General features: G+C 45.5%; 1 protein-coding gene across 1 annotated transcript; it reads left to right on the top strand.

Annotated features, from left to right (window-relative positions):
* Nucleotides 1–214: 214 nt before the first annotated feature.
* Nucleotides 215–27,543, top strand: H6PD (hexose-6-phosphate dehydrogenase/glucose 1-dehydrogenase). The gene is made up of 6 exons (XM_069947973.1): nt 215–319; nt 9,945–10,180; nt 11,384–12,019; nt 17,890–18,007; nt 19,183–19,452; nt 25,234–27,543. The coding sequence occupies exons 2-6, from the start codon at nt 10,163–10,165 to the stop codon at nt 26,586–26,588; spliced, it is 2,397 nt and encodes a 798-aa protein (XP_069804074.1). The 5' UTR covers nt 215–319; nt 9,945–10,162; the 3' UTR covers nt 26,589–27,543.

Raw genomic sequence — 27,543 nt, 5'->3', positions numbered from 1 at the left:
AACATACAGTCCCATGTAAATTCCTCTCCTACACCATACAGTCCCACATAAACCACATCCCTGCCCTCCCTCCTCACCATGCTGCCTCCCCTGTCCCCAGCACACACAGCAGTCACATGCTGCTGCAGCTACTACTACATCTTGTTTCAGCTCTGTGGCCCCGCCTCTACCTTGCCAATGGTCATGTGACTTATGCAAGTCATGTGACCTTCTGACGTACAACGATCCCTCCCAGTGATTGTATGCGGCCTCTAACCTATAGACAGGAGACGGAACTACATAGTGTGACATTGGCCGGCAGAGGGCGCCCCAATGACAGGTGTGTAGTACCGGACCCTGGCGCCCCTCAGATTTTGAATATAGAGGGGGAGCAGTATTATAGGGGTAGTATACAGGATATGGTGTATATATAGGGGCGGCTGCATTATACAGGAGATGGTGTATACACAGTGTGTTAGCTGTATATAGAGGGCTAGTATACTGGATATGGTGTATATATAGGGGGCTGCATTATACAGGATATGGTGTATATACAGGGGGAGTATTATGCAGGAGATGGTGTATACACAGTGTGTTAGCTGTATATAGAGGGCTAGTATACAGGATATGGTGTATATTATACAGGAGATGGTGTATACACAGTGTGTTAGCTGTATATAGAGGGGTAGTATACAGGATATGGTGTATATATAGGGGGCTGCATTATATAGGAGATGGTGTATACACAGTGTGTTAGCTGTATATAGAGGGGTAGTATACAGTATATTGTGTATATAAAGGGGAGCAGTATTATACAGGAGATGGTGTGTACACAGTTTATTAGCTGTATATAGAGGGCTAGTATACAGGATATGGTGTATATACAGGGGGAGTATTATACAGGAGATGCTGTATACACAGTGTGTTAGCTGTATATAGAGGGGTAGTATACAGGATATGGTGTATATATAGAGGCGGCTGCATTATACAGGAGATGGTGTATACACAGTGTGTTAGCTGTATATAGAGGGGTAGTATACAGGATATGGTGTATATAGAGGCGGCTGCATTATACAGGAGATGGTGTGTACACAGTGTGTTAGCTGTATATAGAGGGCTAGTATACAGGATATGGTGTATATAGAGGCGGCTGCATTATACAGGAGATGGTGTATACACAGTGTGTTAGCTGTATATAGAGGGCTAGTATACAGGATATGGTGTATATACAGGGGGAGTATTATACAGGAGATGGTGTATACACAGTGTGTTAGCTGTATATAGAGGGCTAGTATACAGGATATGGTGTATATAGAGGCGGCTGCATTATACAGGAGATGGTGTATACACAGTGTGTTAGCTGTATATAGAGGGGTAGTATACAGTATATTGTGTATATAAAGGGGAGCAGTATTATACAGGAGATGGTGTGTACACAGTGTGTTAGCTGTATATAGAGGGCTAGTATACAGGATATGGTGTATATACAGGGGGAGTATTATACAGGAGATGGTGTATACACAGTGTGTTAGCTGTATATAGAGGGGTAGTATACAGTATATTGTGTATATAAAGGGGAGCAGTATTATACAGGAGATGGTGTGTACACAGTGTGTTAGCTGTATATAGAGGGGTAGTATACAGGATATGGTGTATATAGAGGCGGCTGCATTATACAGGAGATGGTGTATACACAGTGTGTTAGCTGTATATAGAGGGGTAGTATACAGTATATTGTGTATATAGAGGCGGCTGCATTATACAGGAGATGCTGTATACACAGTTTATTAGCTGTATATAGAGGGGTAGTATACAGGATATGGTGTATATAGAGGCGGCTGCATTATACAGGAGATGGTGTGTACACAGTGTGTTAGCTGTATATAGAGGGCTAGTATACAGGATATGGTGTATATACAGGGGGAGTATTATACAGGAGATGGTGTATACACAGTGTGTTAGCTGTATATAGAGGGGTAGTATACAGTATATTGTGTATATAAAGGGGAGCAGTATTATACAGGAGATGGTGTGTACACAGTGTGTTAGCTGTATATAGAGGGGTAGTATACAGGATATGGTGTATATAAAGGGGAGCAGTATTATACAGGAGATGGTGTGTACACAGTGTGTTAGCTGTATATAGAGGGGTAGTATACAGTATATTGTGTATATAAAGGGGAGCAGTATTATACAGGAGATGGTGTGTACACAGTGTGTTAGCTGTATATAGAGGGCTAGTATACAGGATATGGTGTATATATAGGGGCGGCTGCACTATACAGGAGATGGTGTGTACACAGTGTGTTAGCTGTATATAGAGGGCTAGTATACAGGATATGGTGTATATAGAGGCGGCTGCATTATACAGGAGATGGTGTATACACAGTGTGTTAGCTGTATATAGAGGGCTAGTATACAGGATATGGTGTATATATAGGGGGCAGTATTATACAGGAGATGGTGTATACACGGTGTGTTAGCTGTATATAGAGGGCTAGTATACAGGATATGGTGTATATAGAGGCGGCTGCAATATACAGGAGATGGTGTATACACTGTGTTAGCTGTATATAGAGGGCTAGTATACAGGATATGGTGTATATAGAGGCGGCTGCATTATACAGGAGATGCAGTATGGTCAGCTGCTTTGTGACACGGATGTGCATGATATGGAGCCAGTGGCGAGCACAGACATGCTGGGAGTTGTAGTCTGATGAGTTGTAGAGCCGCAGTCTGCAGTCCAGTCTTTAGTGCAGGAGTGGGGAACCTTGGCTGTCCAGCTATTGCAAAACTACAACTGGTTTACCAGCGCTGTGTTCCCCCAACTTTGTCTCTCCAGCTGTTGCAAAACTACAACTCCCATCATGCATAGATAGGCTTGGAATTTGGAATTGTAGTTTTGCAACCGCTGGAGAGACTAGACTAGACTCTCTATGCTGACCTGCTATTTCCTGTTGACAACTAAGTGCTGACAATGGGGCAGAGTGGGCAGCCCAGGAACGGGCAGCTGCAACGTAGCGGGACAGGTAAGTATACATTACTATCAGGGCTAACTAAGCATTTATCTTGGAAACCCCATTAAAGTCTATAGAGAAAGTCAGTCTGTGCACACATTGTAAAGAAATCTATATTTATTATAGTGTGTGCACTGGCGGCTGAACAATACAGATAACCTATATAAATTGCTTTAAAAAAAAATGTGTGTGTGTGTATATATAATTTTTTTTTTATTGCTGTAAGGCAACTTTCTGAAAACCTTGGGCGTGATCTGCCCCCCCTAGAAAGTTTAGCCGGAGCTTCCCTATGATGATGGAATCCTCTGCATCCAGTGTCACCTCTCTATACTATTACTTTCTCCAGCGATAAACAATAGATACTAGATACAGTGTGGGTGTATATATATATATATATATATATATATATATATATATATATGCATATGGACTTCCCCTTTTTCTAGGTGTGATAAGCTGCAGCTTCTCCTATCTATAGATGCCACATCCTGCAGCAATGACTGATCTGCGTAGCGTTGTGTAAGGTCTCGGCTTCCTCGGCATTGCTGTGTGGGGGTAGCTGCTTTATTATTTCTGTAGTGTGGGCTGTCATCCAGCGACACACACAAGCCTGCTACTGCATGGTAAATAGAGAGAATACAAGACACTAAACGTAAGATTCCCAGCATATGGTCACCGACGTGCTGCAAAGTCACAAGGCTTAAAGGGGAAGTCTATACAGGTAGCGGAAGCTATTCATGCTGCACCAGATGTATCAAAAACATTGTATATAGAGCATAATGTTAGCTATATCATGTAGTGTAACTTTTTCCTTCCCATGTGTAATAGGATTTGCTTTGTTAGTGTATTGCTATTGCCGTATGTTGTATATAGGGTTGAAATGCTCTTCCGTCAGCATGTTACATGGTAAGGCTGTCTCAGTGACACCATCCATCAATAATACCTGACAGAATAGCGCAGATTACTGCACTAATCTGGTAAAATGCCAGACACCATGCTGAACATTACATCAGAACCCAATAAGATCAGTGGTATCTGTTCCCACAAGCTTGCTTTTAAAATCATGCCCCCTTGTGGCGCCAAGTGTATCGCCACCACATGACCAGCAGAGAGGGAGCACTAGAGGGCGTGGTTTCAAATGCACCTAACAGGGCATTCATTTAAGTGCCAATCCAGACATTTCCTTAAAGGAACAGGTAATTCGTACAATACTACACCTATGCTTTCAGAAGGGAATACCTCCATTATTTGGTATATCATTATACATGACACCCTTAAAGGTCAGCTCCAGTGATTTTTTTCTCTCCTCATCTTCACGACGGCACCACAGGAGTTAACTCATTCCCTAGGGACAGGAAAAGCACAAACACGAGAGGTTAAAAGCCCCTCCCCTTCCCACAATCACCAGTGCTTTTCCTGTCCCTTCGGGAAGGCACGAGAGGTGGGGATCCGCCGTGAAGAGAAGAGATCCCCGAAGAGAAAAGATCAAGTCTTACCCCCCTAGCCGGGTCGATCGGGGTTTGTCCCCCTTCCTCCCTGGGAGCGGCTATGGATCTGGAGATCCGGGGGTTCGGGATGGTCCGGTCCATCCCGGTGTGAGCGGTCCGCGCGGGGTCCTAACCTTGATCCGGTTGGCTCCCCGGGCGCACGTGGACCAAGTCACCCGCCGCCAGGTAAGTAGAGGCCGTAGATCCTCCGGGCGGCCTTCTTCCGATACGGCCGCATGGTGTCTGACCTTCTTCCGGTCACGCGGCTCACGCTACGTGGGGACGTACTGACGTCACACGCCGGAAGTAAAAGCTTCCGGGCGCCAGATTGAAAATGCTGGGATGCATATAAGAAGAGCGGGTCGTCCGTCTGATGAGGTCTGAATTGGGCGGGATGGATTCCTCTTCTTCTTCGACAGTGGCTGCTGCGACTGATAAGACTCCCCATGCATCCCACGGCGTGAGTACTTATTTCTGCTGATATGACTACTCTTATGGGGGATCTGGTTCTCAACTATTCACTTCTCCCTACCTGGGTGTATCCTATTGATCCTATCTCCCTTATACCTTTTTGGATAAGGATAAGGACAAGGATTCTGCTCAAAAGGAGAAAGCAAAGGCTCCTCCTCCAAGGAAGTGTGGGACCTGTAATAGTCGCCTATCTTCTTCATATAAGAAAAATATCTGCTCATCTTGTATTGGTGATATCGTAAAGGAGGATAGAGCTTCATTTTTGGCTGAAATCAGACAAATGATGAAAGATGAAATTAAGGCCTCTCAGTCTGTAACAGCTCCAGCATCTGTTCCCCAGGTGGTCCCTACGGTTCCTCCGCTGGTGGCTCCTACTCCTCTCAATATAGCTCCTCCTGACCCCTCCCCAGCCAGCGTATCAGGGGAATCAGTTAGATCTAAAAGACGTAGATCAGCATCTCCAGAATCTGATTGTGAGTCGGGTCATGTATCAGATTCAGTGATCATGTGTGACGAGGAAGTGGAGACTATAGAGCGGGTTAAGAGATATCTATTCCCCTCTGATCGTACAATACCCTTTGTCGAAGCTGTAAGACAGGCCCTGGGTATGGAGGAAGTCCAGGAGGACATAGCTCCTAAGGATAGACTTTTTGCCGGTCTTAAATCCAAAGAGAAAACTGTCTTCCCCATTCATGAAGCACTGCAGAGTTTGGTGCTGGATGAATGGAAAGAACCCGAAAGAAGGTTCATTATTCCGGGGGAGATTAGGAAAAGGTTACCCTTCAAGGAGGAGGATATTTCTAAATGGGATGAGTCACCTAAAATAGACGCTCAGCTAGCTAAAGTCTCGAAGAAAATGGTGCTTTCCTTTGAAGACTCCTCTCAATTAAAAGATCCCATGGATCGTAAAGTGGAGAGTTTATTAAATAAAATCGTGGGACTCTAGCTTTTTTTCCATTAATAATAACATCGCTGCAACTAATGTAGCAAGGGCCATGCACATTTGGTTGGAACAGCTGGAAAATAGTTTGAAGGAAAAATCCTCGGATGAGGATATTTCTGAACCTATAGCATTACTTAAAGATGCGGCAGCTTTCCTGGCAGACTCCTCGGCAGAATCAATTAGAGCAGCGGCCAGAGATGGAGCTCTTACTACAGCAGCCCGACGGGCTCTATGGTTAAAAGATTGGTCTGGAGATAACATTTCAAAATCTAAATTATGTGGTATACCCTTTGAGGGGAATTTTGTCTTTGGTAAAGGCTTAGACAAGATCTGCGAAAAATCATCGGATAAGAAGAAGGCCCTTCCAGAGGGTAAAACACCAAGGAAGACCGAGCCATATAAAAGACCTAGATACCAGGAACTGACCAGAGGCAAAGGGAAGTCTGGAGGACGCTGGAGCTACAAGAAGGGAGGTAAAAGCAAGAATATTTTTTACTCCCCCAAAGGCTCCCAGGAAAAACAATGACCAGACCCCGGTAGGGGGGAGACTGTCCAAGCATGGGGAAGCTTGAAATCAAATAACACAGAACTCTTGGATCCTAGAGATAATTCAACAAGGTTACAACATAGAGTTCACTCAGTCTCCTCCCAAAAGATTCCTAATCTCCAGCCAATCTTCCCCAATTCTACAAAAAGAACTAGTCAACAGTGTAAAGAAACTTATACTGTCAGAGGTCGTGTCGCCCGTCCCAGTGACAGAACTAGGGAAGGGACATTATTCCAACCTGTTCTTGGTGAGGAAACCAAGCGGGTCATACAGACTAATTATAAATCTAAAATCCTTGAACAAAGTAGTAAAATACAAAAGGTTCAAGATGGAATCGATAAGATCCACTACTCCTCTTATACCAAAAGACGCGGTGATGGCATCAATAGATCTGACGGATGCGTATTACCACATTCCTATCCATTCAACGTCGCAACAATATCTAAGATTCGCACTACGGATGGAGGGTAAAGTTCAGCACTTCCAATTTAAAGCTCTCCCATTCGGGATATGTTCAGCTCCCAGAATATTTACGAGTGTAATGGGAGAGGTGGCCTCCTACTTACACTTGAGAGGGGTAAGCATTGTATGTTATATGGATGATCTTCTCTTAATTGCAGATTCTCCACAAACACTACTACAGGATCTGGAATTGACAGCAGATCTACTAATGCCCCTATTCCACTGGTCGTCAGAGGAGCAAACGAGCGCTCTCAGCGTTCGTTTGCTCCTCGTTACCCGCTCGCTGCCGCTGCTATTCAGCGCGGCTGCAGGGAGCGGGTGAGTGCGGGAGGGGCTGCGGGGGGGCTGCCCGGGGGATCGCTAGATCGTCCGGGCAGCCCATAGGATATAGCAGCATCTGCTGCCGACGCTCCTATTCAACATGTTGAAAAACAAGCGACTGCAACGATCAGCCGACATCGTTCATGTCGGCTGATCGTTGCACTCTATTCCACGGGACGATTATCGTCCGTAGCGGCCGATATCGGTCGAATACGAACGATAATCGTTCCGTGGAATAGGGCCTTAAGGAACCTGGGATGGTTGATAAACGAAGAGAAATCAGATCTTCTACCAAGTACCCAGAAGGTATTTTGGGGAATTCTTTTGGATTCCGCCATGTAAATGTCCTTTCTCCCCTTAGACAAGAAGTTATTATTAATCAGGAAAGTAGACAACTTCAGGAGGAAGAGATCTTGCAAGATCCGAGAAGCTGTGTCTCTACTGGGATCCTTAACAGCCTGTATTCCGGCCGTTCCATGGAGCCAGGCCCACTCCAGGACGCTGCAGGGACAAATTCTCTCTGTTTGGAACCATCAACAAACAGGTCTGGACAAACTAATGTCTATCTCTCCACAGGTACAACAGTCCCTCAGATGGTGGCAGTGTCCGGAAAATCTTGCAAGAGGTGTTCATTGGAATCCAACTCCCAGAATTACAATGACCACAGATGCAAGCAAGACAGGATGGGGAGCCCAGGTGGAAGGACTCCTTCTACAGGGACTATGGTCTCAGAACATAAAGACAAGATCATCCAATTACAGAGAACTGATGGCGGTCTGGATGTCTTTGAAACGAGCAGAAGATACTCTAAGAGGTGCACACGTCCAGATATTATCGGACAACATTACAACAGTGGCCCATCTGCGACATCAGGGCAGTGCAAAAAAGAACTCGCTCCAAAACATCTCAACAAAGATTTTTGCCTGGGCAGAGGAAAACATCTTATCCCTCAGTGCGACACATCTCAAAGGCTCAGAGAATATAAGTGCGGATTATCTAAGCAGACACGTAATTCACCCGGGAGAATGGTGCCTCAACAGCAGGATCTACCAGCAGTTAACCAACAGATGGGGACATCCACTGGTGGATTTATTTGCCAACGCCCAGAACAAGAAGGCTCTGAACTTCTTCTCCCTGAATCCCAGGGATGGAGCGATGGGAATAGATGCCCTATCCCATCAGTGGAATTTCAGTCTGGCTTACGCCTTTCCTCCAATTCCTCTAATACCAAGAACTCTTCAGAAGGAAGGAGGGCTGACGATCTTCATCGCCCCCTACTGGCCAAGAAGATCTTGGTTCGGCCTCCTACAGAACCTGGCAGCAGAACCCCCAATCCTCCTTCCAGAGGAACCGGATCTCCTTTTCCAGGGCCCTCTTTTCCATCCCGATCTACGGACTCTCAAACTGTCAGCATGGATCCTGAGAGGTGCATGCTCAGAAGTAGAGGGCTATCTGAAGAAGTGATTTCCACCATACAGAAAAGTTGGAAACCAGTGACAAATAAAATCTTATCTGAAAGTATGGAAGGTATTTTTAAGGTTGTGTCTCCATTTCACCAATCGCAAGACATAATTCTACCATCATTCTGCTCCTCACCAAAAAACGAGGTGGAACGAAAGTTTAATACATTGGATGTAAGAAGAGCTGTTCTTCAATACATAACAGTTTGCAATCCCTGGAGGAAGGATCAATCATTATTTATACAGTTCCAGGGTAAAAATAAAGGGAAGAAGGTGTCCAAGAGCGTCCTAGCACGATGGATTCGTAATGCAATCGAACAATCATACTGTCTTTTAAATCTGGCTTCACCGCTCCAGATTAAGGCCCATTCTACTAGAGCCATCTCTACCACTTGGGCAGAAAGAGCCTCCGCTTCAATAGACCAAATATGTCGGGCAGCCACTTGGTCCTCTCCACATACCTTCACGAAGTACTACAGGCTACAGCTTCAGAGGAATGAAGACCTCACCTTTGGAAGGAGGGTTCTCCAGGCCGTGGTCCCACCCTAAGGTAAATGGTTGGCATTCTCCTGTGGTGCCGTCGTAAAGATGAGGAGAGAAAAAAGTATTACTCTTACCGTTTAGACTGTTTATCTGATATCTTCACGACGGCACCAACACCCCACCCTATACTGTGTATAGGTATATATATAGTACTCACGTGGTGCCAGAAGTGGTTATAATACACTGGTGATTGTGGGAAGGGGAGGGGCTTTTAACCTCTCGTGTTTGTGCTTTTCCTGTCCCTAGGGAACGAGTTAACTCCTGTGGTGCCGTTGTGAAGATATCGGAGAAACAGTCTTACCGGTAAGACTAATACTTTTTTTTTTTCTTTTAAATCAACTGAAAGACTTGAGATTTTTTGGATAGAAGTAAATTACAAATCTCTGGCACTTTCTGACACCAGTTGATTTGAAAAAAAGTCGCTGGAGTTGCCCTTTAATGTTTTAATGCCCTCTATATCAGATTGGCAGCCTGTATAGGTTCTATGGAAGCTGTCATTACATTTGATCATTATCCATATTATTATTATTACAGCTCACAAATTAAAGGGAAGGTTCATTTAGCTGAACGTTGCAGTTGAACAGTTTAGATTGAAGTCAATGAACTTTCCCTTTTATAGTGTGTTGTAACGTCTGTTGTTTTTTCTGTCTTCTTTGTGATTGGATTTTCTTTCTGTTTGCTAATCTCCTTATCTCCATGGCTCCTTCTCGGCAGGTTAGTTATGAAGCTATGGAGAGCTATGGAGTGAATGCCTGGAATGGCCCAGCTCCCGCTACCAGGAAGAGGTTTATTCTGCTGAATTCTTGCGTAAAGTTTTCTGCTGTAATGATTAACAGGAGGATCCTTGAACTGCCTGTATTATAGGTCTGCGGACTGACTGTGTGTGTTCTCATTGTGCTATGCTCACACCAGCCACTGCACCAGGATCCTGAATGAATTCACCAGACAAGGTAAGCAGCTGACATTGCTGAGACATTGCATGGAAACTTTTATACTGAGCATACATATGAGGAGACACGTTAGACCTGAGTGATCAATTCTGCATACTACGGATTATGTACTATATCATCTAGGCCAGGGATGGGGAACCTTCGGCCTTCCAGCTGTTGCAAAACTACAATTCCCATCATGCCTGGGCAGCCAAAGCTAAAGCTTTGGTTGCATTTCTTACCCTGCCTCACAACCACCTTGATCCAGGTCCATAGTGTCGGCTAGATGATTTGCAGCATAGTGCAGATACTGCTCCCGGCTCGTTCCACCCTGATCGGTGGGGGTCTCAGGTGTAAAACGTCAACCAATCAAAACTTTTCACATGTCCCTGTGATATGTCAAAAGTTTGACAGGTACCCTTTAAAGTGACTCTGTACCCACAATCTACCCACCCCAAATCACTTGTACCCTCAGATAGCTGCTTTTAATCCAAGATCTGTCCTGGGGTCTGTTCGGCAGGTGATGCAGTTATTGTCCTAAAAAACAACTTTTAAATTTGCAGCCCTGTGTCAAACTGGCATAGCCTCGAGTGTTTATGCCCTATGCCTGCACTGCCTCTCCGCCCCTCCTCCTCGCCTTCTTCATCATTAGGAATACCCCTAGCAGCATTTCTCCTATTCCTCGCTTGTCTGAACACTGCACAGGTGCCTTAACGATCCAGCCCATGTGCCATGCTCACACAAGTGATGTATAGTAGAAATCCTGCCTGGGACATTCCTAATGATAAGGAGGGACGGAGAGGCGTCACAGACCTAATGTACACTCTAGGCCACGCTAGTTTGGAACAGGGCTGCAAGTTTAAAAGTTGTTTTTTTTAGGACAATAACTGCATCACCTGTCGAACGGACCCCAGGACAGATCTTGGATTAAAAGCAGCTATCCGAAGATACAAGTGGTTTTGGGGGGACAGATTGTGGGTACAGAGTTGCTTTAAAACAGGGATGGGGAATCTTTGAGCTTTCAGCTGTTGCAAAACTACAATTCCTATCATACCTGGACAGCCACAGCTTTAGCTGTAGTTTTGCAAAGCTGGAGGGCTACAAGTTCCCCATCACTGCTTTAAAATGAACATGCACTGTTTAGTAAAGCCGTACTCTAGGAGGTCATTGCTTATTTAGAGTGGCTCGGGTCATCTAATGCTAAATATTTTCTTTGTCTTTTAGCCATTAAAGATGCAGCTGAGAGCCCTGTACTGCCTCCTCCTGGTTGGCGCCGTTGCAGTCTTTTGTAAAGGAAACAAAGGCCACGTATCTGTTGTCCTTCTTGGGGCTACGGGTGACTTGGCCAAGAAATACCTGTGGCAAGGTTTGTTCCAATTGTATCTCAATGAAGTCAGTAGAGGCCATAGCTTTAGCTTCCATGGAGCAGCTCTGTCTCCCCCAGAGAAGGCAGAGCCATTACTATTTGATGCACTAAAGTCTCTGAGCTGTCCGGAGGATGTTAATCCAGACCGGTGCGCTCTTGTCAAAGACCAGTTCCTAAAACTAACCCGCTACAGACAGCTGAAGACTGGGGAAAATTACACGGCCCTGCACCAAGACATACTGACGTCACTAGCGGAAGAGGGGCTCCACGAGGCCGGCAGGTTATTCTATCTGTCTGTTCCACCCTTTGCTTATGCTGATATTGCTCAGAACATCAATGCCAGCTGTCGGCCGCCACCTGGCGCGTGGCTGCGCGTAGTGCTGGAGAAACCTTTCGGCCATGACTATGGGTCTGCAGAGAAGCTGGCCAATGTTATACAGACGTTCTTCAGAGAAGAAGAGATCTACAGGGTTGATCATTACCTGGGCAAACAGGTGAGATATAGGTCTGAAGTCTGTATATATATATATATATATATATGTTGCAGTGAAATTATAGAATCCAGGGATTTGATCAAATCCCGGGAAATGATGGAATCAATGCGCCTTTCCATCATTTCCCTAGGGATTTGATCAAATGCCTGACCCCTTTCAGGGAAATCACACAGCCCTATGTTTGGTGGCTGAGGTGGACAGGGGAGCAGAGCGGCACACCTGCCTGGCAGGCATATGGGGGCAGCGGAGGCGGACTGGGGGAGCAGAGCGGCACACCTCCCTGGCAGGCATATGGGGGCAGCGTAGGCGGACAGGGGGAGCAGAGCGGCACACCTCCCTGGCAGGCATATGGGGGCAGCGTAGGCGGACAGGGGGAGCAGAGTGGCACACCTCCCTGGCAGACATATGGTGGCGGGGGGCGGACGGGAACTCCCGGCAGGCATACGGCAGCGGACGGGGGGAGCAGAGCGGCACGCCTTCCTGGCAGGCATATGGCAGCGAGGCGAACGGGGAGCAGAGGGGCACACCTCCCTTGGGCATACGGCGTTGGGGCGTATGGAGAGCAGAGCGGACAGGCCGAGGGAGCAGGAGGCGTTTCACAGGGCGGGACAGACGGGAAGCAGAGCAGCACACCTCCTGGCAGGCTTGGGGGGGGGGTGGACCTTGAGCGGCCTACAGGCCAGGGGAGCAGGAGGCGCAGAACGGGGAGCAGAGCGGACAGGCCGGAGGAGCAGGAGGCATGTTGCAGGGCGGGGCAGATGGGAGTGGAGGCGGACAGGGAGCGGAGCGGCACCTTCCCGGCAGGTGTACGGCGGCGGGGGCTGACGGGGAGGGTAGCGGACAGACCGGGGGAGCAGGAGGCGCGTAGCAGGGGAAATGAGCGGAACGGAGAGGAGAGAGTTGGTGGAGGAGGACGGGGAGCAGAGCGGACAGGCCGGGGGAGCAGAGAGGCCATACGGTAAGCGAATTCTCTGTCGCAAGGGAAAATTGAAAGGGGTCAGTGATTTGATCAATTCCCTAGGGAAATGATGGAACGGCGCGGTCATTTAATCATTTCCTGGGATTTGATCAAATCCCTGATTCTATCATTTCACAGCAACATATATATTTATTTATTTATATATGTGGGAAGCTAAAAAGAAGGCACTGACACTGTGCAGCCCTGTATTAGATGTATACAGTACAATGATTCCTCTATATATTTCTCTTGGTTACATGTGAATCGTCCATGTGACTGCCTTACTGCCTGAGGTCGCAATTCACCTGCTGTATGTGAACAAGGAGAAACAGGTGATCTGCGCTAGAGATCAGTGACCCCGGTGACGGCCACTGTAAAGTAGAACAGTTTTTGCTGACTTTTATAGTAGAGCCGTCACATTTACAGTAGAGATAAGAACACTGACATGTCGCTCTACAATGAAAAGTGAAAAACATGGAAAGAAATTAACTTTGCGTTGAGTTTATGTGCAACTTCGTTTACACCTCTTCTTCAGGCTTCCTCTTTCTCCTGTTTGCTAGTATCAGTTGTGCAAACATTATCATATTGTTGCTTGGTGTATACTGAATTTGTGCGTGTTTTTCAATGCATTTTTGTTTACTTTTGGTTTATACACCATCTGTTGGGTGGATTTGTGCAAAAATTTTACAACTTAAAAAAAAAAAAGTTCCATAATTAAATGTGGTTAAAAGCTTACTATGTTCAAAGGGGTTTTCAAAAACAAATCAACTGATAGCCTATCCACAGAATGAGATAGACATCTTTCCATCCAGCTCCCCTGCCGAGCAGGCACCCGCACTACAGTGAGAATACAGCCGGAAGCAGTTGGCTCTGTGTTTAGTGTAACGGTATCACCAGGGTGCTGCATTCCTATTAGGGGTAGTTCACAAAAAAAACTCTTTTAAATCAACTGGTGCCAGAGAATTGCAATTTACTTCTATTGAAAAATCTTAATTTTTTTCAGTACTTATCAGCTGCTGCAGGAAGTGGTGTATTCTTTCCAGTCTGCAGAGCAGGAGAGGTTTTCTATGTGGATTTCCTTCTTCTCTGGACAGTTCCTGACATGGACAGCTGTGGCAGCAGAGAGCACTGTGCCAGACTGGAAAGAATATACCTCTTCCTGCAGGACGTACAGCAGATGATAAGTACTGGAAGACTTGAGATTTTTTTTTTAAATCTCTAGCACTTTATGGCAGCAGTTGATTTGAAAGAAATGTTTTTTTGCTGAACAAACCCTTTAAGTATTACACGTAAGATAGGTGTAATGCTAGGACTAAATGGTGGCTATTTGAAGTATATTGGCTGCTATTTTGTGTGTCAGTCTCCATTTCACATCTTTAAAGGTCCTTTTCTGATGAATGACCCAGATGAATGTATACATAAGACTTCTAGGTTATCCAAAAAGTTTGGAGAAGGCTTTTACTGATTGAATGCAGGGGCGGTCTTGGCATTTCTGGGGCCCCAAGCGAAGTTATGTCTGGGCCCCCCCCCCTCGACACGCGTTCCAAAACAATAGACCGGTGTGTGTTGCCCCCATTAGTATATACCTCTTGTGCGCTACCGCCAGTAATATATACTCCTTGTGTGCTGCCCCAATAGTATATACCCCTTCTGTCCTGCCCCCAGTAGTATATACCCCTTGTTTGCTTCCCCCAGTAGTATATAGACCCCTGTGTGTTCCCCCAGTTATATATAGCCCCCCCGTGTGCTCCCCGAGAAGTATATAGACCTCCTGTGTGCTGCCCCAGTTGTATATAGACCCCCTGTGTGCTGCCCCCAGTTGTATATACCCCCTGTGTGATCCCCCACTAGTATATAGGCCCCCTGTGTGCTCCCTCAGGGGTATTTAGCCCCCCTGTGTGCTTCCCCACTTGGATATAGACCTACTGTGTGCTCCCCCACCTCGATATAGACCCCTGTGTGCTCCTCCAGTAGTATATAAACCCCCTGTGTGGTTCCCCAGTAGTATATAGACCCCCTGTGTGCCCCACCAGTATTATATAGACCCCTTGTGTGCTGCCCCAGTAGTATACAGACCCCTGTGTGCTCCCCCAGTTATATATAGACCACCTGTGTGCCTCACAAGTAGTATATAGACCCCCTGTATGTTCCCCCAGTAGTATATAGACCCCCTGTGTGCCCCAGTATACAGACCCCTGTGTGCTCCCCCAGTAGTATATAGCCCCCCTGTGTGCTTCCCCACTTGGATATAGACCTCCTGTGTGCTCTCCAAGTTGTATATAGACCCCATTCTGCTGCCCCAAGTAGTATATAGACCCCCTGTGTGCTGCCCCCAGGAGTATATAGACCCCTCTGTGAAGCCCCAGTAGTCTATAGCCCCCCTGTGTGCTCCCCCTGTTATATAGCCCCCCTGTGTGCTCCCCCCATTTATATAGACCCCGATGTGCGCTCCCCCAGTTAAACAGACCCCTGTGTACTCCCCCTCCCATATAGTATATAACACAATAAAACAAACACTTATACTCACCTGAGTCCGGGCGTCTCCTCTTCTCTTCACTCTTGTGGCCGCAGGAAGGGTTTTCCCTGCAATCACAAGAGGCCGCACTACCCTTGTCCTGGCGCCGATGTTCCAGTGATGTCACTGGAGCGCCGGCACCACAAGGACAAAGCTGCCACTTGTGACCGCAGGGAAAACACTTCCTGCGGCCACAAGAGTGACTGACAGGAAGGGAGCCAATGTCTCCCGCCCTGTCAGTGCTGCTGCATGTAACTATGAGCGCTCATTACGAGTGCTCATAGTTACAGTTCAGATGGCAGCAGCGAGCGGGGCAGCGGCCCTGTCCAGCGGTCTTGAGCACAAGAGCGGGGCGTGGGGGCCCCCCTGGATGTTGGGGGCCCCAAGCGATCGCTTGGGGTGCTTGGTGCCAAAGACCGCCACTGATTGAATGGAGGTAGTTTGTAGAACCAAAAGACTGTTTGACCAGTCTCAGTGATCCAACAGAAAATAGTATAGCGCATAGTATCATCTAAACAAGAAAACCTCATGTCATTGCTTTAGGATTAATCTGTGCATTGTCCCATTGTGTGAGTATTGTCCTCTTAAGGATAAGAACCGGCCATTCTATTCTTTTACATAAGGTAATACAAGCGGACATCTGTGAATCTTTTACTTAGTACAACAACCCCAGGTGGTATTGAGAAATAGATTCTGGAAGGGTATAAAGCCAGTAGCTGCTGACAATGACAGAGGTCTGGACCCGTGTCTAGGGGGCGCTATCCATGGTGTAGCCGGTTTTCGCCGGTAGCCTCTGACGGTTGATGCTCAGACAGATGATGGTATGACATTCCTGGTGATGCTTGTTCTGTCTTCACCGATTACGGTAATAGTAGTATGTCTGCGCACTCTATTGGGTGCAATTAGAACATTGAAATACTTATTATGTAATATTAATTGCACACCATGAAACAGTTCTTGTTCATTTTCTCATGCTCTTATTTTTATTTTTATTTTTATTCCAATATGTATACACAAAAAGTGGCTCCAGGTTTAGGCACATGCATTCTTTATATTTTAATGAATCCTTAAATTGTATACCATAACGGACGTTTCGGTCTAAAACGACCTTTTTCAATAGGTATACATTGGTGGGTGGTAAAAGAAAAGGAGTGCCATGTGCTGGATGGTATCGGCTACGGCGATACCATCCAGCACATGGCACTCCTTTTCTTTTACCACCCACCAATGTATACCTATTGAAAAAGGTCGTTTTAGACCGAAACGTCCGTTATGGTATACAATTTAAGGATTCATTATAATATAAAGAATGCATGTGCCTAAACCTGGAGCCACTTTTTGTGTATACATATTGGAATAAAAATAAAAATAAGAGCATGAGAAAATGAACAAGAACTGTTTTATGGTGTGCAATTAATATTCCATAATAAGTTCACCGATTACGGTTGATGCTTTTACCCCTTGCCACAAAATTACGTTCCTGGAACCACACTTCCGGGTACACGGGTGGGGGTGGTGGGACACGGGGAAGGGGGCCATTCACAGACATAACATACATTACAAAGTTGTATAACTTTGTAATGTGTGTTATTCTGTGAATAATTTCTGAGCGCCGCACTACCCCTTTAAGGCCAAAACAGGCTGCGGAAGCAAGAGGTTAAAGACAGATGATGCGACTATGCACTAGTGATATATTTATCGTTGATATAGGTTAGAACCTATAATTGTCGGGCGTCGACCGTGCATCGCTACGTGTAATAGCGGTGCACGGCCGACGACTGACGATATACATTACCTATCCACGCTCCAGGGCTGCTCCTGCGGTCTGCTTCTCCCCGGGTCCAGCGCGCTCTAGCTTCAGAGCGGCCTGTCAGCTGATGCTGAGTGAATCACAGGCCGGGACCGCTGCGGCCTGTGATTGGCTGAGCGGCCTGTCAGCTGACAGGCCAATCTGAAGCTAGAGCGCGTGGGAACCGGGGAGAAGCGGACATTTTTTCAGTTTTTTATTTTCGATATCACCTTGTGTAAAAGGGTCTGTGATCGGCTGATAAACAAACAAACCGTAGTTGGTTGGCTAATCATTTCTTTTTGCCACTGTTTGTTGGTTGCACATGTGTATGAGTATATGAAGCTGGACAGAGGCATGATGGGAGTTATAGTTTTGCAGCAGTTGGAGGGCTGCACTTTTGACACCTGTGCTCTGTGATTGTACATTCCATCATACTTTGTAATATCAGGCCGAGGATTTGATCCTTGTCTATAACATACAATTTCTCTGAGAGCCCAATAAACTATAGCGGCTCCCAATTGTGTCAAATGACCGTAATAAATATCAGGATTAATTTTGTTTTTATTAAGAATAGAGTAAGATAACAATTCTTTCTGTATTATTTACAGACTGTTGAACAGATTCTTCCTTTCCGACGTCGGCACCAAAAGCTTCTGGATCCGATATGGAACAGACACCACGTGGAGAGAGTGGAAATCGTGATGAAGGAAACAGTGGATGCAAAAGGCATGTGGCAGCCCAGTATATTGTCACTGAGATAGATGTTAGATGATAGATGTCTGTATACGTGAGGAACATCTGAAAATAGAAGACCATGGCCGGCAGCATAGGTTTTATTCTATATAGTCACAGGTTACTGAACCTGTTTCCAGCAGTAGATTCAAGAAATGATACCAGCAGCCAAAAACAGCCTGTCCTGTCCCGTATTTTGCTGGGAATCAGTGTTATAAAACGGCCCTTGTACATCCTGGCTATTGCTGTGTGATAAAGTATAATACCATATGCCGTAGCTGAGATGAATCCTGGATATGAGCATTGCAACAGTGACATCAAGGACAATACACCTCGCTTCATTGCACAGCAGCAGTAAAGTGAGGTGTACAGCTTCATCTGTGCAGCATGTATGTGCTGAGAGCTTGTGGAAATGAGTAAAATGCATCCCATTCTTAAAGTGTCACTGCCGTTTAATTTTTTATTTTTTTTTGCAGAAATCATTAGTACAGGGGATTTTAAGAAACTTTGTATTTGGGTTTATTAGCCGAAAAATGTATTTTTATTATGAGAAAGCAGCTTGAAGCTCCCCTGTCTTCATGGTTCTTTTATTGAGAGGGGAGGGGTGGAGGGAGATGAGGCACCAAAACAGGACAACAAAGAGTTAATTTACAGCTACATTACCGGCTATCTCCTCTGACAGTCAGTACTGACCTCTGAATACAGGCTTTTACACAGCTCTCGCTGTGTAATCCTTTGTTCTATGCTGGTGACTAATCTCCCCCCTCCCCCCTTTATAGAACAGACAGGACCCACTGATGTAAAAGAGTCGAGATTTCCTGATAATGAGCAGTGGAAGAGAGAGAGGAGGGAGGGGGGGACCTGGTGAAAATCTTTTTAAATGCAGATAATGGCATATTTGCCTAATAAACCTAATTACAAAGTTTCGCAAAATCACCTGGACTATTGATTTCTGCAAAAAAAAAAAACAACAACAGGTCATGGGTCTAGAAGTACTTGTCTGGTGATCTCAATGGGTTACTGTTCTTTGCAGTAACTTTTGTCAGCCCGAATCTCTGGATTGAAGCAAGGCTCAGGAGTGAGATCCGGTGCGATCAGTAACTTTTGACTGATGTCGGACGTCATTTCAATTCAAATGACAGTAAGAATCACTTCTTTGTATATTTTAGGCCGCACCAGCTTTTATGAAGAATATGGCGTCATACGTGATGTTATCCAGAACCACTTGACAGAAATCCTGGCCGCTGTGGCCATGGAAGTCCCACGGAACCTCAGTAACTCTGACGATGTCCTTAGGGCTAAGTTAGAATTACTGGGTTCCCTTCAGCCTCCAGAACACAACAGCGCCGTCATTGGTCAGTATCAGAACTACCTGTCACAGGTGAGAGAGGAGATGGAGAAAGGCCAGAATTACTTTACCAACACACAGACGTTTGCAGGTGAGTTCTTATTTGGGAGGGGGGGGTTCCCTCTAACTTCTTTGTATGATAACTTACTGTTCAATAGAGTCCCCTACTCTAAATATGGCATTTTGCAGACTAAGGCTATGTTCACACTACGTAAGCCAGGGGCGGACACATTCTGCATAGGGCCCCAGTGCAAGAAATGTGTTTAGCCCCCCATAACTTATTCATTTCTCCACCTTTCTGCCCTGAGGCTGGGTTCACACTATGTATATTTGAGGCTGTATTTGGTCCTCATAGCAACCAAAACCAGGAGTGGATTGAAAACACAGAAAGGCTCTGTCCACACAATGTTGAAATTGAGTGGATGGCCGCCATATAACAGTAAATAACGGCCATTATTTCAATATAACAGCCGTTGTTTTAAAATAACAGCACATATTTGCCATTAAATGACGGCCATCCACTAAATTACAACATTATGTGAACAGAGCCTTTCTGTGTTTTCAATCCACTCCTTGTTTTGGTTGCTATACAGCCTCAAACATACAGCCTCAAATATACGTAGTGTGAACATAGCCTAAAGGCGCACACATATGTACGTCCGTGTATCCGGTACATGTGTCCTAGTTTCTCGTGAGGGCCCTACAGCGCAACACAGACCCACTAAAGGAATGTACTGCAGTCTGTGCAGGCCCCAGTGTGGGACTGGGGTACCTGTGGCCAACCAATAGAACTGATCATGGGGGCACCCAAATAAAGAACCCGCCAGAAGCGACATGCAGACCTTGTCCCATCTTGTGCTGATGTATCTGTGACCACAACTCCCGGAATAACAATAACTACAACTCTCAGAAAGCCTTACACTTAGGAAGCTCTCAGAGAATGCTGGGGGTTGTAATTTCCGAGAGGACAACCCCTTGAGTTGTCCACTCATTTGTACTTCAAATAAATGGGAGTTATAGTGTTTGCAGCTGTTGTACTTTAAGGGTCCTGGGTGCATTGTACATTAGATGCTTTGTGGGAGATTAGAACATAAAGCTCACAGTGTGGAAGTGACCCCAGAACAGCACTAATAGGGGATAGAACAAATGGGCCCTTAATCACTGCTGAGGCACAGGTGGGATACATGTACTGTATGTGGCTGCACAGGTGGGAGACATGTACTGTATGTGGCTGCACAGGTGGGATACATTTACTGTGTATGTGGCTGCACAGGTGGGATACATGTACTGTATGTGGCTGCACAGGTGGGATACATTTACTGTGTATGTGGCTGCACAGGTGGGATACATGTACTGTGTATGTGGTTGCACAGGTGGGAGACATGTACTGTATGTGGCTACACAGGTGGGAGACATGTACTGTATGTGGCTGCACAGGTGGGATACATTTACTGTGTATGTGGCTGCACAGGTGGGATACATGTACTGTGTATGTGGTTGCACAGGTGGGAGACATGTACTGTATGTGGCTACACAGGTGGGATACATGTGTGCTGTATGTGGCTGCACAGGTGGGATACATGTGTACTGTATGTGGCTGCACAGGTGGGATACATGTGCTGTATGTGGCTGCACAGGTGGGATACATGTACTGTATGTGGCTGCACAGGTGGGAGACATGTACTGTGTGTGGCTGCACAGGTGGGAGACATGTACTGTATGTGGCTGCACAGGTGGGAGACATGTACTGTGTGTGGCTGCACAGGTGGGATACATAAGCTTACAATCAAACATCAGCATCTGAGGGTGGGGGCTCTGTGCTTTCTCTTACACAGTCCACCCTCTTTCCTACAACTTCCAGCAGCCTGACAGACACACTGACAATAATCACTCACTGTCAGTGCTGCTGCAGTTTCTCCTCCTCACAGTCCCGTCCCTGGCAGCCATAACCCTGCAGGATCCCTCTAGCCTCTGTCACCATTTGCTCTCTGTCCTCTCCTCCTCACACAAGGTATGCCGGAGAGTGGAGTACAGGAGGGGGAGGGGTTGTCAGCAGCAGTGCGCAGGAGGAGAGAGAAGAGCCAGCCCCAGCCAGGCACGGCATCCAGTCACTAAGTCATCCCCGCAGGAGCCAGCACTTCCCAAGTGCTGATACCGCCTGGGGGGCCCAATACAGACATGTGCCATGCTGAGCTGACTCTTTAGAGTCTGAGCCTGGCAGGCCCCTCTATTGGCCTGTGCCCCTGTGCAGCTGAACAGGCTGCACAAGTGATATATCCGCCTCTGACGTAAGCTAAGTAGAAATCACGGTCGTTGTTACAACGGCCGTGATTACTACGTAGCTTACGTAGTGCTGCCCTCTATGGAATCCCGGCCGGAGTGTATACACATGTCAGTTCACACAATGGAACTGATGCACGCTCCATTGTGTGCAGCAGGGAATTCGGATGCGGGCGCGCATGGATGCACCCACATCCGAATTCAGCGGCGGTAAAGATCATCTGGTCGGTACTGCAGTTTTCTGACAGTGGCTGTTCCGTGACCTGGCCATGTCACAGAACGGCCAGTGTCATACAGAGTGTGAACGTGGCCTAAAGTAGAATGACAGCTGCGACTTCTTTTGCCATGGCCATCGCTAGCTCGGCACAATGCTATGACCATCTTATACATGTACCATAAGGCTATGTTCACAAATTCTTAAGACACAGACCATAGTATGGAACGAGAACATGTGGCACATACCACCACCACTCAAACCATTTATTCACCAGTTATTGGCATATAAAAGATTAAAAGGGTATGAATGTCCAAATTCAGGTTAAGATCTGTGTATCTGTGCGGCTGTATTGCGGGTTGTAAATCATCGGCCGTATTTTTCAGGTTCATGCGTACGCTGGAAAGTATACGATATACGGCTGCACAGTGCACACTATGTATGAGCCTACGGCCCGATCGTAAACAGACCCGTAAAAAATGAACAAGACCATTGTTTGCAGCTGAAACTGTGCAAATTCACGGCGGTGGATTGACAGGCGGTCCGTACAGAGTACTTAAAAAAATAGCCGGCAATGATGCCGATGCCTCTAATAGTTAATGTATTAAATTAATAAAACACATTTTCTTTGTAATAAAGTCCCTTTCATTGTTCAATAATTTAATTCTAACGAATCCATCATTGTGCAATTAAATATACTGTTAAAATAAATATATATAAATAAATGTATATTTATATATATATATATTTATTTTTTGACAGTATATTTAATTGCACAATGATGGATTTGTTTAAATTAAATTATTGAGCAACGAAACTGATTTTATTACAACAAAAATGTGTTTTATTAATTAAATATTAGTTAGTACAGGAAGCTCCATTAAGCCGTTAATTCATATTCCCGGTAATAGAGCATTCTGTACTAATCATCACTTTACCAATGGCTCTTCCCACCCTGGTGTTACCAGGCTGCTGTCTCTTGGTTTTTAACCCGGCTGGTTATAAAAATAGGGGGGACCCTATGCGTTTTTAAAAAAAATAAATAAATAATTTAAAAAAACGCATAGGGTCCCCCCTATTTTCATAACCAGCCGGGTTAAAAACCAAGAGACAGCAGCCTGGTAACACCAGGGTGGGAAGAGCCATTGGTTTAGGCCCTCCCCAGCCTAAATCTTACCAGCCTGCTGCCGCCCGGTCCAGGAGCGCCAATTTTGACGCTCCGGGACCACTGGCACCCGGCTCTTCCCAGTACCCCTGGTGGCATTGGGTACTGGGGTAATAATGGGGGGTTAGTGTTAGCCATTTTATACCGGCTAACACTAGGCCCCGACTTAGTAATGGATTCCGTCTATTAGACGGCTTCCACTACTAAGTCTATAAAGTAAAGAAATAAAGACAAGACACAAGTGAAATTTTTTTTTTTATTCAAATAAAAACACCCCCACACCCCTCATTGACCATTTTATTTAAAAAAAACACCAAACAACCGCTGGTCATCGTCGTAGTCCACGAAATCCGACCTAATCCACAGGATACCGATATCTGAAAAACAAAAAGGGAGAAACACACAAAAAACACACAAACAGGAGCACAACACCCATCATTGTGAGCGGTGTAGTGCTCCTTACAGTATGCAGCATCTTTACAGATCGCTGCTTACAGTCTGGCCCCCAAAGGGTTGCATCCCCCTTAACCCCTTGGGGGCCAGACTGATGTCAGACTGCACCCATCCCATCAAGGAAGGGGTTAAGTGACCCCCCTTCCTTGCTGGGATGGGTGCAGTGCTGGGGAGGGGTTGGGGAGAGCTGTATACTCACCCCGATGTGTCCTCTTCGCTGGTCCGCAGCACAATGAAGTCACTGTACTGCGGACTGGCTCTTTATATGTGCGCTCAGCCGATCAGTCAATCAGCTGAGCGCACATATAATTTTAAATGTTTCTTCTAATAATGCTATTGTGATAACATAATTAGAAGAAACATTTGATGTTTTCATTAAAGTAAAGTGATGATTAGTACAGAATGCTCTATTGCCGGCAATATGAATTAACAGCTTAATGGAGCTTCCTGTACTAATTAATATTTAATTAAAAAAACACATTTTTGTTGTAATAAAATCAGTTTCGTTGGTCAATAATTTAATTTAAACGAATCCATTATTGTGCAATTAAATATACTGTCAAAAAATAAATATATATATAAATATACATTTATTTATATATATATTTATTTTAACAGTATATTTAATTGCAAAATGATAGATTTGTTTAAATTTAATTATTGAACAACGAAAGGGACTTTATTACAACGAAAATGTGTTTTATTAATTAAATATATTAACCATGAGAGACATCGGCATTACTGCAGAGGATCGCAAACCCCGGTAATAGCGATACCTGTAAACTGTTTCCCTGCTTTCCCAGATGCATCCAGAGGTGTTTGCATCACTTTCTAAAGATTTTATTGGTTATTTTTAGTTGAACCAGATTTCCAAGTAAATGACCGTATGTTTTCAGCCTCATGTCTATTTTTTCCCACGGCCGTAGTTTCAGCCGCACATTTCCAGCCGCGTAAAAACTACAGCCGCACAGATACATAGTGTGAACATACCCTGAGGCTGGGTTCACACTATGTATATTTCAGTCAGTATTGTGGTCCTCATATTGCAACCAAAATCAGGAGTGGATTAAAAACACAGAAAGGATCTGTTCACACAATGTTGAAATTGAGTGGATGGCCACGATTTAATGGCAAATATTTGCTGTTATTTTAAAACAACGGCTGTTGTATTGAAATAATGGCCGTTATTTACTGTTATATGGCAGCCATCCACTCAATTTCAACATTGTGTGAACAGAGCCTTTCTGTGTTTTTAATCCACTCCTGGTTTTGGTTGCAATATGAGGACCACAATACTGACTGAAATATATGTAGTGTGAACCCAGCCTCAGGGTGTCATAATATATTAGAGAATTGCTTAAAGGACAACTATCTGCTGGTTTGTAAATACGAACCTGCTTATATGTACCTGTAGCGACAGAGCTGCTGACTCCGATGCAGGTCTTCTTATTACCCTCTGTGGTGCCGTTTAGTACTTTTGAGTCGTGTAACGTGCTGATAGCTCGCCTTTAACAATGGCAGCACTGAGTGGACTGTTACCATTACCAGTGAGAAGGGGAGTAGTAACACCCAATTGTCAGATTATTCAGACATTACTAGGAGGAATACAAGAGAAATGTCCCTGCACAGACTTCTCAGGAAGGCTGCTCCAGCGTTTCATTGGTTCAGGTGTTTACTAAAATGGCCTGCTTCTTTTCTCTGTACTGATGTGTCAGCCATTGTTGTCGGAGTGTTCTGACCTCTATATTTCCACCTTCTAGGTGTCGTTGTTTATATTGACAATGCCCGATGGGAAGGCGTACCCTTTCTCCTGGTATCTGGAAAAGACTTGGACGAGAGGACCTCTTATGTCAGAGTGGTCTTCAAAGATAATTCCTTCTGTGTCCAAAAAACACCAGTGGAAGAAAATGTAAAAAGTTTATGTCAACCCAAACAGATCATCTTCCACATCGGGAACGGGGCCTTGAGTTTTCCAGCTGTTTTGGTAACAAGGAGTCTTTTCAAGCCAAGTGTTCCCCTCAGCCAATGGAAGGAAGCATCAGAACTCCCAGACATCTCGTTCTTCGGCCAACCTATCTCTGATTACCACGTGTACCGTCCAATTCAAGAAAGGGATGCTTATACTTTGCTGATCTCAAATATCTATCGTGGAAGGAAGGGTTCCTTCATCACCACCAAGAACCTTCTAGCTTCTTGGAGGTTCTGGACTGCACTTCTGGAGAGTCTGGACAAAGAGACTCCCAGGATCTACCCTGGAGGAACGGAAACTGGGACTTTGCTGGACTTTGTAATAGAACAGAGAGGTCTACGTTTTGTTACAAATGAGCATCTAGAGGTTATGGATATGGACCAAAAAACAAACACATTTGCGTCTACCCAGTCCATCTTTCTGGGCAACACCATGGTGTCTAACTGGGCAGAGCAACTTATACAGAAACTAGCAGAAGACATACAGACGGCGGCCGAAGAGGCCATCAAGAACAAAGGAACTTTCCACTTGGCCCTTTCTGGAGGCTCCAGTCCTGTTGCTTTGTTTCAGAGGTTGTCTAGACACCACTATGGCTTCCCCTGGAAACATACTCACCTGTGGATGGTAGACGAGAGATGTGTACCATTCACAGACACAGACTCCAACTTTGGCAGCCTTGAGAGGCATCTCCTGCAACATGTCAGGGTTCCTTATGAGAATATTCACCCCATGCCGGTGTATAGGAACCAAAGACTCTGTGCTGAAGAAGACAAGGGCACCGAGGACTATGCACAAGAAATCTCTACAATCGTGAGCAATTCTAGCTTCGACATGGTGCTGTTGGGCTTGGGTAGTGATGGGCATACAGCGTCCATCTTCCCTGGTTCCCAGGATGGGATTACAGGGGATCAACTTGTCGTAATGTCAGAAAGCCCGCTGAAGCCTAAAAACAGGATGAGCCTCAGCCTTCCACTGATCAATAAAGCCCAGAAAGTCTCTGTGCTCGTACTGGGTAAAGGGAAGCACGATATTATAACTCTGATCAGCAGAGCAAAAAGTAACCCAGAGAAATGGCCAATCTTCGGCGTAAAGCCAGCTTCAGGCCACTTGGTCTGGTACATTGACTTTGACGCCATGTTTAGATAAAACTTTTTGTCCTTCTTATCCCTCAGTGCCTTATATTTGGTCCCATTCACACTTTGCAGTCAGAACGCCTACCTTCTGGTACTGTATCTGTCCATCCACACCCTGGGGTAACAGGTTTTGCATCCCAAATCACACACAATGTTAGAGAAGCCCTTTTTTTCACTTTTATATAACGTATCCTGCGTGAATGTGAATTTTTCCTACATTAACCTCAATGGAGTCATCACTGGAGTTTGTCCATGCAGTATGGTACCTGTAGTTTTAGATGGGGTGAGATTTGGGTTCTGGAGAAATTGTTCTAGGCCCTCACAGATGCGGTCTTCTTGATTTTGCCTTTACTTAGTGGTACACAGAGCAAACCTTCTAGGAGTCACATGCTACTTCCCTCTCTTACTTATATTGTGTGATGGATACGTTAAATGGTTACATGGGTGCTGTCACTTTTAGTAAAAAAAAAAATTAAATGCCCTAATGACATGTCAAAAATGTTTAATTGGTTTTACTGGGTGTTCAGATCTCCACTGATCATTAGATATATCAAAGAGAAGCACTTGGCTAATTACTTCATTCCCTGCTTTACCACCTTTTCTGTCTCTCTGTAAGTATATGTTCACACTGAAGAATCCGTGCGGATCCACCACTGCGGATTCCGCAGCTCACCCCCGCTCACGGCCGCACGCATCTCCGCCTGTGCTGTAGACTCCATTCTATGCATGGGTGGATTACACTGTCCATCCAAAGAATGAGCATGTTCATTCTTTGGACGGACGGTGGAATCCGCCTGGACATAGAATGGACTTTATGGCACAGGCGGAGATGCGAGGGCGAGCTGCGGAATCCGTGGTGGTGGATCCGCCCGCATTCCTCAGCATGAACATACCCTCATAGAATTGCAATGGAGGCTGTCAAGGCCTGTCAATGTGAGGGTCTGAACACACAGACCCCAACCCATAAA

The sequence above is a fragment of the Dendropsophus ebraccatus genome, chromosome 12, assembly GCF_027789765.1.
Source record: "Dendropsophus ebraccatus isolate aDenEbr1 chromosome 12, aDenEbr1.pat, whole genome shotgun sequence".
In the NCBI taxonomy this organism is placed as follows: Eukaryota; Metazoa; Chordata; class Amphibia; order Anura; family Hylidae; genus Dendropsophus; species Dendropsophus ebraccatus.
The sequence above is the reverse complement of the archived record's forward strand: the minus strand, read 5'-3'. Positions and strand labels throughout refer to the sequence as shown.

What these genes read in the sequence shown, in the direction of transcription:
- H6PD (XM_069947973.1), top strand. An exon ending in ATCATTACCTGGGCAAACAG is followed by an intron (nt 12,020 to 17,889) that starts GTGAGATATAGG and finishes TATTATTTACAG; the next exon opens with ACTGTTGAACAGATTCTTCC. An exon ending in CAACACACAGACGTTTGCAG is followed by an intron (nt 19,453 to 25,233) that starts GTGAGTTCTTAT and finishes TCCACCTTCTAG; the next exon opens with GTGTCGTTGTTTATATTGAC.